The sequence below is a fragment of the Mus pahari genome, chromosome 5 (assembly GCF_900095145.1).
Source record: "Mus pahari chromosome 5, PAHARI_EIJ_v1.1, whole genome shotgun sequence".
Taxonomy (NCBI): Eukaryota; Metazoa; Chordata; class Mammalia; order Rodentia; family Muridae; genus Mus; species Mus pahari.
The window spans coordinates 41,405,642-41,420,778 of record NC_034594.1 but is presented as its reverse complement, the minus strand read 5'-3'; the positions used below and the strand labels follow the sequence as shown (position 1 = coordinate 41,420,778).

The 15,137-nt window shown below is 37.0% G+C and overlaps 1 protein-coding gene across 1 annotated transcript in view; it reads right to left on the bottom strand.

The window, feature by feature from the left end:
- Window positions 1–15,137, bottom strand: part of Pard3b (par-3 family cell polarity regulator beta) — a 976,275-nt gene that overhangs the window by 339,351 nt on the left and 621,787 nt on the right. The window contains exon 16 of the mRNA XM_021197960.2: window positions 11,967–12,011. Coding sequence (XP_021053619.1) covers window positions 11,967–12,011 — 45 coding nt within the window. The remainder of the gene's footprint in view (window positions 1–11,966; window positions 12,012–15,137) is intronic.

The window sequence follows — 15,137 nt, the reverse complement described above, 5'->3', positions numbered from 1 at the left end:
TCTCCCTCTCCCTCTCCTTCTCCCTCTCCCTCTCTCTCATGGTTGGTTCTTCTGAACATCAGGTTTGCTGGTCCCCATGTGAAATCTGACTATTTGAACATTTTCTCTTACAAGACCGAAGGAGTGGCACTCTATAGTGTTTTAGAATGTGTACAATAAGCATACTTTTGGTTTTCATTTCATTCTTGGTACTCAGCTCCTAAAACACATTTAAACGGTGGCTCCTCCTGTATCATCATGAAATGACAGACAACTTTTAAGTGTTCTCTGCATGGCTGAAACTGTTAGTCCTCATCCTAAATCTGGAGAGGAGAGAGGTGCTAAAGGCCAGGGTGATCATCAGTGACCAATGAGATGACCTGCTGTGCCTGTGGAAAGAGGCTTCCATTAAAAACACCCAGGCACAGCTATTAAAGAACACTCAGACTGCCACTCATAAGCTTGAGAGCACAGAAAGCACATGGAGAGATGCAAGGAGTCTCAAATACACCCCCCCATATCTGTTCATGCACCCCTCCCAGTCTGGCTGCTTCAACTGTGTCCTCTGTCAGTCAAATGTTTCCCTGAGTTCTATGAGCTTCTCTTGGAATTAGTCAAACGTGATGAAAGACTTGACAGAACCCTGTATCGGTAGCTTGCCAGAAGAATAGGTTGTGGGGCAATAAGAGACAAAGCCAGAATCCAGAGACATATGTAGCTGAACAAGGTAAGTCCTAATCCAGAGGATGGGCCTGGGACAGTATATGCGTAGCACGGTGATGTGCACTTAGCAAAAAATATTTATAGCTGCAGGAACAAAGTTTTGAAGGAATCAGAATTCTTCTCTGAAATAGGTATGTTTGGATGCTTCCTACCCTCATGAAAAAGAGCTTACTTCAATCATGAAACCCATTGATACATGCATACCCCAATTTATCTAATAAAAAGTCATAACTTAAAATAAATGCATTATAAAATATTTTGACTATGAATTAGTTGACAATATTTATACCTTTACATATGATTTATAAAAAGTAAAATTTAAAGCATATCTCATATTATTATGCAGTGGAGTTGGTATATTCCTATGTCTTAGCTCATTTTCATATTTACCTGGCTGAGCTTTAAATTTGAGTTTTCAGGATAACATGTTGCCCAATTTCAGTTGAGAAAATTAAGCTTTAAGACCTTGCTGGGCTACAGATATTTGTATCTTCATTAGTTAATACAGACCAAATAAAATTTTCAGAGATATTTGAGATAAAATGTTGGCAGTTCATAATCTTCCTGTGTCATTGGAGTTAGAGAGTCTTGGTTGCTTAGTTTAGTTTTTTCCACTACTGACTTACACAGAAAATGCTTCATCTTTGGAGAGAGATCTAATTTTGAGCTTCCAATGTAAAGGTCCTAAAACAATTCAATAGAGACTGATGGTTTCTGCTTCTTTCTACCTGTTCTTCACAGTGAAGTGCTGCTGTTTAAAGCTAGAGGCATAAAGCCCAAGGAATTCATTTGTAACAGCCCATTGCAGAGAGTTTACTGAAGGCAGCCTCAAGCTAAACATGAAAGGAAAAAAAAAATAGATCAGTGCTCAAACTGTGGGACAAAATTTGTTACTATGATTTGAAGTCGTAGCTTAGTTTTTCCACACAGAACATGCAAATGCACATGCTGGTAAGGACATTTCTGTCCATGTGCTACACCACTCTGCCCAGAGTATGTTCCTCACACTGTGCAGAGTTTGTGGAAAGACGGAGCAGACAGCTCATGAAGTTCTGACAGCAAGCGCTCACTGGGCGCTTGCCACCTCTCATGTGGCCATCTCGCACCATTTTCTTAAGTGTGGGGGTTTACTCTGGCATTTAGAAACACATTTGGGATTGTTGGTTTCAAATCACTCCTTGCTAAACATACAAGGCATAGTTCCCTTAGCTAATGAAGCCTGGAACTTCCTCTGCCTTGTGGAATTTGACACACCTGCCTATCTTTATGGAATTATTTTCCACTTACTTAAACAATTCAGAAACTTTGAAAACTCTAAAATGTCTAAATCAGCTTTTAAGACATAGTGCTTTTAAATTTTTTAAAATATGAATACTTTTAAACACACTAAATTTTATTTTCAAAGATAGAATGTCAAATTCTGAATAATGAAAGGAACAGCATAATAAAATCTGCTTATGAGAATCTCATAATGTAGATCAATATATCAAGGTAAAGGGGGAAATACAGAGACTATACGAACAGCTTCATTGGAGATTCAGGAAAAAAAACCTTTTTTCTATGAATTTATGAGAGACAAATAAAATACAGGATCAAAGTGAAAAGGTCGCATATGAACAGCTGATCAGAAGTCTGCAAACTTCAAGCAAACTCCAGATTTCTTGTGCTTAGAAGCATATTCCACTCCAGGGGAGTTTGCTGATTGAATATTAAAGAAAATATTACAAATTCTGTGCCAAATCCTTCCGCCTTTTTACTGTTCATTCTGGGTTTGAGGAGACTCAGAGGATTTGAATGGTAATTGAGATCACCAAGCTGTCCACAGCAAGGGCCTCAGTCTGAGGAGCAGTTCTGTCCTTACGGACGCAGCCCTTCCACAAGACAATATTCCTGAAGCCTCGGTCTGCTCTTGGAAATCAGCAGGTTGTACAGGAAGGATGTTGCACCCTCATGTTCTGTTCTCCACACATTGAGAACTGGAGGTACAATTATAAGTGCTAACAGACACCTTGCTTTGTAAAATGGCAGTTCATCTGCCATCCATTGAATGTGGCATATCTTTGTTGGTATGGGTCTGTGCCTGTATATCCTCACAATCCTATCCGCAACCCTAAATCCTCACACTTTCTACCTACATCTCCATCCACACCGCAGGTGACTCTTGCAAGCCACCTGCTACAGAAGCATCCTATGACGACCTGTAATAACAGCCTCTTTTCTGTTTCTTTTCTCCCAAATGTTTTCTCTCAGCTCTTAGAGTGTTCTCTTAGTTTAGAGTGTTTCATTAATAGAACACGAAACAAACCGGTAAAAACAGGTTTTCCTATATTCTCTAGATACGCCTCCATTTTCTCTTGCCCTTTTAGAAAGATCATATATTTTCCTCTTAACTTTTTAGAAAGGTCACTTAAGCCTTTCTCACCTCTTATTCATACTTGAGGTACTTTCTTGTATGCTTAATCCCTCCCCTGCCCTGCCCCTGACACACAGTCTACTAAAACTAACTCCAACTAATGTCACCCTTCAATTTATATGTCTAGTGAAAACTGTAGCATTTTCCTACCTTGGGACCATTTCACTTTGCAAATTCTCTCATTTCTTTCATGTATGTGAAGTGGTGTATGTGGTACATATGTATGTATCTTTGAATGTATTAAGATAATACATGCTATGTAGGTGGACGTGCGTGCTTCCATGTGTGAATAAAAGGTTGGTCTTGGCTATCTTCCTCCATCTCTCTCTCTGTGCCTTATTTTCTGAGGTGGTGTCTCTCCTTGGCTAAATTTAGCTAGTTTACCCCTAAGTGCCTTCATCTTTGCCTCTGAAGGACTAGTATTTCTGGCTCAGATTAAAGGTGGGCTGCTGTGCCCACATGTTTTTACCTGAGTTCTAAGGAGCCAAATCGTGGTTCTCATTCCTTCGTTACAAACCCTTTATACACTGAGTAATATTCCAAGAACTAATTTTGCAAACTCTTGATCTCTTTCATCAGACAGGGAAAGCCATGATTAAGAATCACCCATTCTGGTCATCACTGATTCTTACTCAAGTTGAGAGTAATCTCTACTTTCTTTACCAGACAAGTTAGGGCCAGTTCTCTTGGTGTCTGCTGAGCTATCTCGTCAGTGCCAAGCTGCAGAGATGCTGGTTAGCCCTCTGCAGGCTGGAAGCCTCGCAGAACCCTCAAACTTGAATGTGGCTACTCCCCTGCCTTTCTCCTGCATGTCACACTTGCCTCCTTGAGCCTTTCCATGGCTGTTAAATTGCTGTTCAATTTCAATCTCATCTTGAAATTCTCCTGCCTCTTGGTCTTAATTGAAGTCTAGCTTACCACTCAGAATCTTGCCTCCCTTAGCCTTCTCAAATCAAGTTTCCCACTTAAACTGTGATGACTGGGGTCCGCCAGAAGCTCGGCATCTTTCTTATTTCTCATTTCCACTTTCTGTTCCTCTACTGGTGTGTACAGTCCGTCCCCTTTACAGTTCCCTAGAGACTGAAGCACTCTCACCCCGTTTATCCTGTGTGCCTCCCACACCTGTCACTTAACAGAAGTCTCCAGCATTTAACTTATGGATTTCTTTCTTTCTCTCAACTAGCTCTATCTGATTACTTTCATTCCGAAAGGTACGTAGCACAGGAAGCTGCTGATCCACAGATTAGAGGCACATAAATGGTACCTGGTCCTAGTTGATGCTAACATGTGCAGCTGAAATCAGAGAGGCACAGGCTGCCTGCACATGTGTGCTTAAGAGGTAAGTGCTTACTTTTGCTTTTCTTGTGCAACATAGTGGAAGGCATGATGTCTGACAACACACACAAGCACACAGACTCTGTTTCACACATCTATTAGTTTTACTTTAAAATAAAGACATATCTCAAGTCATTATTACCTATTTCTCTCTTCTTGCCATTTCTAATCACTTAAATATACATTCTCTACATTTTGTTTTCCTTACTGTTTTCCAAGTTTCTACAGTCCCCTGATTGGTGTTACAAGAATATAAAATGACCCTCTTCCCTCCTTTAACCTCTGCAGAGCAGGTATGATAAAATTAGATACACATTTGCCTGAGCAGGAGTTTCCATGACTGAATTTCTGCCTACTCTCTTGACTGGAATTCGGTTGCTCCTCCTGTGTCCACTCGGAAGCGCCTATAATTCCTCATATATACCGTGACACTTCCTGTTCCCATATTCCTCAGTGACTTAACTGGTTGGTCCCTTTCTCAATCTTCCTGTTATCTTGAGCTTCCACGCCCTCCTACAGAAGCACACCCAACAGGCACTGCCCATGCCAAAGAACTATGTGCTACTCCTCTGTGAGATCTCTTCAGTGAGATTGCACTGAACTTGCATCTAAACTTAGAGGTGGTCTCTCTAGGGCAGAATGATGTCTTGTATTCCTTGGTATTTCTAGCACAGACGGAAGAATGAGAATGCCCCCCTATAGACTCATGTATCTGAGCCAACTACTTAGCCCCCATTGGTAGTTTTGTTGAGGGGTTATAGACTCAATAGGGGGTAACCTTTCCTGGAAACAGTATATCCCTGGGGATGGGGTTTGAGAGTTCATAGCATGGTCTTACTTTCTGCTTGTTCTTGCTGCTTCCTATGTGCTGATATAATGTGACCACCCAGCTTCCTCCTCTCACTTATACCATGCCTTTTCTGTTGTTATGGGTTCTAGCCCCAGAACCATAAGTCAAAATAAACTCTTGTATTCATAACTTGTTTTTGGACATGGAGCTTATTACAGCAACAGAAAGTAACTAATGCAGAGACACTGAATACACAGGAAGAGGATCAAAATAACTATTTTGAAATTTAATTTGCAAGAATACCCTTATTTAATTAGGAAATTTAGAGATGCCTAGATCTTCATAAATCATATGAAAAGGACTGGTTTAAAATATTTGTTTCTAATTCTGTTTGATTCATCAAACTTTAGAGGCCACAGTATTCACTAACTGTTTATAGCATAGAGAATGCTGCTTCATAATCAAGTCTGTAGGTGATAGATACATGTTGCTAATTTTCTGATGGTAACTTCCAAATCCTTTTTAAATGTAAGCCAAAGTTGGAGACAGAGGGGAGTGTATATGTTTGTTGTATCTAAAATGTATTTAAAACTACATTTAACTAACATAAGGGCTGATGAGAGACAGCAAGGTTCCTAGCACATGAACAGATAGAGATCCACCCTGTGTTCCTACAACTGAGAACAGAATTGTGGGTCAAGCCTTCCAACCATTGACACTGGATTTTATTTCCTCATTCACAGAAATCACAAAAAGTAATGAGTAGCAGGAATCAAACTGGAAGATTCAAATGTGAGAAACCGCCATGGTTTGACATATTGTTCAAATAATACATGTTAATTTCAATTCTGTAAAAAATATAAATTAAGGCAAACTTATGAAATCCTACTGCATTGCTGTCTAACCTCCTTTTGCTTTTAAAGGCTTTTATTTATTTATTGCCACTTTTTTGTTTGAAACAAGATCTCACTGTGTAGCTCAGAGTGATGTGAAACTTACTTATAGTCAAGACTGGATTTGAACTAATGGTCTTCGAACCACTGTGTCCTGAATGTTAAGATTATAGGCTTGTACCAACACACACACACACACACACACACACACACACACACACATATATATATATATATACTTTTTTATTTTGTTTTCAAATTATTTTATTCATTCCTAGTTAAGTCATTGAACTTCAAAATTTAATTCTTCAGAGACCAAAAGGAAAGTCTTATTTAGTAATTTGTATAGATTAATGAAAGGAGATAGAAAGCCTGTGGATTTAATATCTCCACAGTTTCGACTCACAGAACACTTACATCACCAATGCAGCAGGATTTTAGAAGATAAAGAAATAATTCAGAAAAGATGAGAGCAAATAAAACTTAAATAGAAATATCTTCATTCCTACTTATATTTTCTTAAAAAGAGAAAGAGAGGGAGGGAGAGAGAGAGACAGAGACAGAGACAGAGACGGAGACACAGAGAGAGAGACAGAGAGAGACAGAGAGTGAGACAGAAAGAGAGATAGTTCCAGGACATGAACAAGATATATTAACATAGTTCTAATTTAAAGCCAGTGGAGCAAGAAGATTAGCAGGAGGCACAAATTCCTACAGAAAATGGGGAAGAACAAAATGAAGGCCTTTGTAGTTGGAAAGCCTAAAGAAAAGTCATTTACACAGCCTCTACCCACAATAGTGAACCAAAATCAGTATTATACACACAAAGAGATTATATATTAATCCACAGTTCATGAAATCAATGTGTGAATTCTGCAACTTCTACATGTATCTATTCCAATGATGAATTAATTCTGAGACTAGGAAAATAATTGCATGATAAGTTTAGAGATCTACTGAACCAGTTATGAGTCAGACCTCAGCTAAATTCCATTGGTCACTTAACCTCCTTGAGACTCTACTTTACCTGGAGAACCACAGAGAACTTTGGGAGAGCTCTGAATTTCAAAGTCAGTGTCTAGTAGGTTCTAAATCTGTGTCATTATTTCATTTGTCCCAATGCAGTTATCCAAAGCTCAATTCTTTTACTAAAAGCCAGAAACTTCTTAGGTTACACTTGAAAAAAAAAATCTATGTCTAAAGATTATACTCACTGATAAACTAACAACTTTCACATTAACTTTTGATCTTTGTAATAAGAATACATATCAATATATATTTTAATATAATTTATAGTCAATGCACACACATTTTCTCTTTCCTATCTGTCTCACATTGAGCCACTCCATATATATAAACTTGCATAGGTTCATGAGGGGAAACAAAGGCAAAATGATTATATTTCGATGTCCTTCACTTTGATGAGATTATCAGTTTGGAGTATGTGTTCCCTTTAAAGTTACCCAAGTTTACAAAAGGTCAATTCTAACTTTCCAATAGAATGGGATCTGAGAAGCTATATTCTCCACTATTCTCAGTTCATGTGCTCATAGTGTGTTAGGAACGTTTTAAGAAAACACAAATTTTGCTACAGCACAATATCTAGATTCATTTCCTAAGACAACAGTGACCATCTGGGAGATCAAGTTTAAACACTCAGAGGTTTAATTTTTCTACCAATCGACTGTGTCAGCATATCAGCTAAGCTCTATGGCATGCAAAGATCCACCTCAGTTGCTAATAAGCATGTGTTCCTTAACTGATAAACTTGATTCAAAGGTCTGCATTTAATGCTCACCATTACTTTCACAGACTTGCCTGGTTTACAGCTATACGGACAGGTGTTTGAGAATATAAGAAATTAAAGTAGAAATCAGAAGGCTTTTTAGTCCATTTTGCTAATTAATATGTCAGGGCTCGTAAAGAAGAACTCCCTGGCTCTCTCAGTACTGCATCATCTTAAAGAGCTGGGTCAGCAAAGATCCCTGCAGACAGTCAATACATATTAAAACAGCTCCAAGCAGTAAATCAAAACAACAGAAGAAGACGACGACACAGTAGGAAAAAAAAAAAAGCAAAATTTATAAGTCCTTTCAAACAAGTACAAGAAGAATACTGAACTATTGGTTGAGATTTAATATAAAAACAGGAAGAGCAAGAAATTTGTAGCTCTCAGATAACCTTTATTTCTCTGAGTATAATAAAAAAATTAAGCAGAAATTTTAAGTATCAAGTTTAAGTTAATTTTACTTTCTCTGAATTCTAAGAGTTCTTCAGAACAATGAAGTCATCTTAAAACTGGTTATTCAATGCCAAGTGGCCATTACCAAAATCATTTACGTATAAGTAACTTGATATATGCTGAACAGGTTGTAGTTGTGCTTCTAGAAACACACACACACACACACACACACACACACACACACTATATATATATATATATATATATATATATAAAACTAAAGAAAGTGGGGCCATGAATTTGAGAGCACAGGCAAAGGTGATGGAAGGGGATAATAATGCAGTGTTTTAATTGCAAAAAATAATAAAATTAGTTTTCTTGTTTAAATATATTTTCTACCTTGCATTTCTAGTATGTGCACATTGTTCAATTCCTGAGATATAGAAAGATGTTAAATTACTTTTCAAGGCTCACTAGAACTGTGCTGCTTTTTTAAAGGAACCAAGCAAAAGCTATTTTTCTTCTAACTTCTCTAAGTTACCATTCTGTAGACATAAAGACCTCCCTTATATAGAGACTATCCCAAAATATTAAAAAATCTCACTGAGGTAATGATGGGATGGAATGTGGTTGTTATGGGACTCTCAAGAATAATGTTGATTCCAGAAGAGGTGAAGGAAACCACCATTTTAAGCCAGAAATCAAAGAAAGATTTATCTTACCTGGCCCTTTGATATGATTTTAGCCCTGAAGCATCAACCACTTAAAGATAAAGCCAAGGAAAAGGTGCCAAAAATCTTGTCACAAAATTGGGATGCACCCAATGCAGACCAGCAGATGGAAGTTGGCACAGAGTGGCTCTCTACTCACTAAGTAGCTGACTCAGAAGAAAGCTTAACTCGGATGAATGTATTAAATGTTGAATACCCTCCCAAATAAGATGGATGGTAGATTTAAGTCAGCAGATACAATTTAATTTACTTTAACTTCCTGATAGTCTTGGATAATGTTAAAGCTGTCCACATTTCTGGAATTAAAGAGAAAGCTGCTTTTCTTAGCCAAAAAGATGCTGATCTATTACTTAAGTATTCCAAAGATAGGATTTCGGGAAGGAAAGAATCACATTTCAAGAGAACTTTGGGGGATCATTTGAACATTGGAAGAAGTATGATCATGATCCCTTATAAGGTAACATATAGTCTGATAATAACCTACTGAGTGCCCATAGAAGTTTGACATTACAGATTTTCTATTTATTGTCTGTCTGTCTGTCTATCCATCTACCCACCCATCCATGTATATACCTATCCTCCATCTATCTCTGTATGTATATATGTATGTATATATGTATGTGTCTATCTGTCTGTCACCTGTCAATTACCTGTCTGGCTACACATATTCCCATTATTTGTTGTAAAATTTTAAGTGATTTAATTGAGAGAAATTGTCAGACTTAAAGGAAACCTTAATCTTTTGCTGCTAGCATATCACCACCACCTTCATCATCAACATCCCATGAGAAATCCCTCTACATCAGTGGTTCTCAACTTTCTTTATGCTGTAACCATTTAACACCATTCCTTAGGTTGTGGTGAATGCCAACCATAAAACTCTTTTCATTGCTACATTATGATTGCAATTTTGCTACTGTTATGAATTATAATGTAAATATCTGATACACAGGACATCTGATATACAACCCCCACTAAGGGGTCATAACCTACAGGCTAAGAACCCCTGCCCTAAATGAATACAGAATACATATGGGAGCTAAGTTTTTATATGAGAGATGAGTGCCTGAAGAAAATCATTAAAAAGGAGGTTACTTTTCAAAAACATACCTGGTAGAGGGTACATTCTTGGAACGTGAACATTTGTAAACTTAGCCACATATTTTTCTCTAATGATACTCTGTACTTCCAACTATCTCTAACGTTGTATAGGATGCACTTGTTTGCTGTAACACATCACTATATAATTACAGGTGTTTTTTTACCCTCTTCACTTAGGTCATGTTTGCTGTACAGCTATCAAATCTCTTATTTGCCTTAATCTTTAATTGGTTGATGCCTTGTAGCTCAAACTGGATCAAACTGAATCAGGTATAATCAAGTTGATTTGATTTTTACATTCCACATAAATTCCACAGATGTCCAACAATAAACTATATGATATATGATTGTTTAGAAGGTATCAAGATATAAGAACAATGATAGTTGGAGAGGTGATATATTAGAAACAAATCCTTATCTCATTTATTGTACTTTAACACTATGTTTCATAAAGAGTAAAGCTTGCTGGTACTACATCCATCTGCTGCCTGAGGTAAAGTTGTCATGTGGACCTGCCAGCTATGAAATTCTGCCAATTTTGAAGTTTTTGAAAATCTGTGGGGTTATTATTTCAAGTTGTATAGAGTAGTTCTTCATAAATATTTATTCCACATTAGATAAAAGCCAACATTTTTATTATAGCAATAAGCAAAGATGATATTCTCAGCTGAAAAAGTGACAGTAACTTTTGATTACCATCAAGAAGTGATTTATTTTTTGTAAGCTAAAATTAAAGTAAGATTGGAATTTGTGGAAATAGCCAGAAAGCTTATTATTTGCTCATTTTCACAAATCCCATTTATAAAAATTCTTAATAAACAACAATGTGTTTTTGTTCTTAGTGTCTAACTACTTGGACTCTTTATTAGGAAGAAAGGGAAGAGAAGCCCAAGAGTGTGAACCTAAGAGAAGTTCTTGACTGCAGACACTTAAAAATTTAGAGAAGGAGAAAAAGAAAAAAAATCTTAATCTTACCCTGTCTTGAAACATGACAAAATTAATGAGGCATCAAGACCACTTCCTGCTGTAAAGGTAATTGGCACACAAACAGCAATGGGGAGGATTCTTTGTTTCAGCATTGGAGGAATGCCAACCACCCAGAGCCCTCTGTAGAGTCACAGGCCTGAGTCAAATGGATATTTTTTTCTACAAAATGAAGCACCCCCAGAGGTAGGGCACTACTGTAGTGTTTCATATCTTATTAACTTTATGTATTTGCAAATAATATGTGTTGATGATGCTGAGGGAAGAGAGGTCACTAGCAAAAGAAGGGAAGCTTAGGATTGGTCCACAAAGGTGACTCATCATGACAGACTAAGACCTAGGTGGCTTCTCTGAGAAGAACCTGGGAGCTCATTCCTGAGGAAGAAGAAAAATAATACAGCTATTTCTGGCACAGTCCCTTCTAGAGACAGACAACATTACCCATGTCTATTTTAATTTTTTTTCCTGAAAAATGACCACATCTTTCTTTGATATTCTCTATCCCCCTGTTTTCATTTAAAATTCATGTAGAAAAAATTTTCCAAACTTTCTTAGCTTTCATTTTCAACTTTTTTGTTTCTTGAAAGTGTTCATCTAGCATATAGATTTAAGACTTTGGGTTTTATGATGATTTGGAAACCTTCTCTCAAACATTTTGAGTCAGCATGCATTATGCCATCATGCACAAAGCCAAGCAATAATTCATCTTTGTGGAAGACAGAGACATCTCATGTATTAATTAGAAAGCGTTTCACTGGCTGGTGCACAGAAACAGGATCCAAATGCAGCCAGTGATTTCCAGGAAGAGAAAGCCAAGTTGCACGGACTTTCTTACCTGATCTGCAATCAGCCAGTGACTGAATTTTGCCTTCATCTGGCACTGAGGAGAAGAAAAAAAGAGACAAGGATTAGACCTGCCTATAAATCCAACATTTTAAAACAATACAGTAATATAGATTTACAACAAATTAAATCTTTTATTGGCAAAGACTTGAGATTTGTTTTCTTCCAGCCTATCCTGGGGTGTCTCAATTTTATCCACAGACATTTTACAGTCAACTATGAAGAGCTATGTTTATTAGGCCTTCTATGAATGTAACGCTTATTTAAAAATGTCATTACTTGTAGTTCTTTTAACTGGGCTCTTTCTTTGATGTCTGTAAGAGAAGAATTAAATTCAATGTCCTAGGGACATATAATAGATAATAAAGCTCCTTGAGCATTAAAGCAAATAAATACATATATATTCAAGACTCAAGGACCAGACTTCTATATCTGGTCAAATAGAGAAAAAAGGAAAAGATTTATATTTTCCTAATAAAGAGAGGACAAAATTTGTAATAATGGCATTCAACAAAGTAGACATTAGGTCACAAAGGACAGACTTATAAGGATGGAAAACAAATATAGTCAACATTATGATAGCCCCAGCTTTCAGTCTAGACAGCTTCCTGGAGAGCGTGCTGAAAGACAATACAAGACAGAATCCAGTGATGTCCCTTGTAATAAAGGATGCTACAAAATGTTCAGAGAAGCCAATGTATATGGAGTTTACAGAGCATGAAACCAACTTACAATTTTTTTCTGACATCATCAGAGACATTATCCTCCCCCCATATCCCTAAGACATAAAAAACCAATGATAAATAGAAAGAAAAGAGTCAAAGTTCACACAGAGATGAAACCAATGCCCAATCCCAGCAGCTGGAATGGCAAACAGACAGTTCACTTAAAAATGATGATGGGTCATGCATCAATAGTGTGGAAGAATTAGGTCAAAATTTACACAGCTGTCAAGCAATGGGAAAAAAAAGCAACTCTGAAAAGGCTCAGGTTAATAAAGCTTTAATATGTAGAAATAAATCATATGTATGGCCTAATAGTTGAATTTTAAAATAAGTTTGTTCATAAAATTTTCCCGTAAAGACCAGTTTAGGACTTGGTGACATCACAGGTAAATTTTATCAAACATTTAAATAAATAATATGGATTCTACAAAAGCCCTACTAGAAAATACAGAAAGGATTCTCACTGTGTTACAGAGGGTTATTGTTAAACTGATATTAATATCCAGAAAAGACAGTATGTGAAGGATCCTTATCAATATGCCCCGTGAACACATTCTTAAACAAATCTCTGAAGATGAATGACCACACCAGTTCTCACCAATTGCTGTTCCTTTATTCACCATTTACTAATGTCCATGCTGGTCGATAAACCTCTGGTGCTCAAAGATTGACACAAAATAAGGGAAGCTTAAAAACCAGCAAGACCACCTCCATCTTGATTAAAGAGTCCGTCTCTTCCCTCTGCCCACAGCTTCAGTCATATTTAACTGACCCAGTCACGACACAGAATCAGCCACTCCCCTGCCGTCCTTTCTTGGCTATCTCTTTATGTTGGAGCTAACAGCACTGTTTGCTTATGAGGATCCTGTTCTCAACTGTGTAAAGATCTTGTCATACTTTTGGTTGTATTTACAGTTGAGTGGTAAGTCTAATAGTATTTATCATGTACTGACAGCCAAGTTTTCTCCTTGTTATCCCAGAAACTACACACAGTGGAATCTACAGTATAAGTAGAAAAATGCTACAAGTCAATTATCCTGATAATTTAAGTAACAACAGTAACTGGTATTACTGAGCACTTGTAATACACAGATTCTACGTATTTTAATCTATTTAATTATTTTAATCCAGCATTCTTTTCATTTGAATTTATATTAGGTAGAAATACAGGCTAGGTAAGAGGTCCATTGTTGCATACTAGAGCATTGGAGACAGAGACAGGCTTATTTGGACAAGTTTAAGCCTGCCTTGGGCTACCTAGCAAGATTCTATAAAAAAAAGAAATTTCTGCAGACCAATATAAATGATGTTGGCTTTAATTTTATAATGATATATTCTATAATATAAACATATGATTATATAATATATAATATACAAATGTTATATTATATATCTGCAATATTTATTTATTATTGCATGTATATTATTTAAAACTAAAAATATATAAGATATATTTTTATAATTGTGGTGGCTTGGCTCAGGGTGTGGCATTGTTGGGGGAAGTGTTTCACTGGGGGGGGGGGGTGGACTTTGAGACCCTCCTCTTAGCTGCCTTAGTCTGCTCCTGACTTCCTTCAGATGAAGATATAGAACTCTCAGTACCATGTCTGTCCAGATGCTGCAATACTTCTTCCTATGGTGATACTGGACTTAACCTCGGAACATGTAAGTCAGCCCAAATTAAATATTGTCCCTTATAAGCGTTGCCTTGGTCATGGTGTCTGTTCACAGCAGAAAAACCCAAACTAAGACAATAATTAAAGTTATAATTTAGCATGCTAGAAATTTAAAATTCAAATGCATTCAACCTAAATTATTTATCCTCACTTAACATAGAAGAAGTCATTGTGAGAGTTAGGAACCTGGCTTGGAAACTTAACTTCCATTGGATAAAAGTTTCAGATGTATTTCCATCAGTAAACTAAAAGTCATTTTACCTTAGTGTGCTTCAGCTCACTACTACGAAGTGGGTGCCCAATAGTTTGTGGTGAAAATGTAAGTAAGTTCCTGTACAGGTAAAGTGCATGCTAAATGCTAAGAAGACCATTCGATAGACACAAAGAAAACCTTAGCCATGGTCATTATTAATGAGGAACTTCACAGAAAGGTGGAAATATGGCTGGTGGTAACTGAACAGGTGTGGCTCAACTACCACCGTTACCATGAAAATGACTAACCCCTTGTTAACTCCTGTTTTGTCCATGGTAAGAACAGGGGGACAAGCAGCACTCGGAAAATTATGGAAGATTAAAAAAAAAAAAAATGAAAAGTTACTTGGCCCAGATCTAGGTAAGATTTTGATGAGCAAGGATGTGAGAGTTGTGGCAGGTAGATTTGGTGGCGATGGCATTGATGACTGTACTTTCTCAGGACTGTACAGAGATATAGAAATATTAACTGAGAACACAGCGAAGCATCCGGGGCTTTTTTTTTTTTTT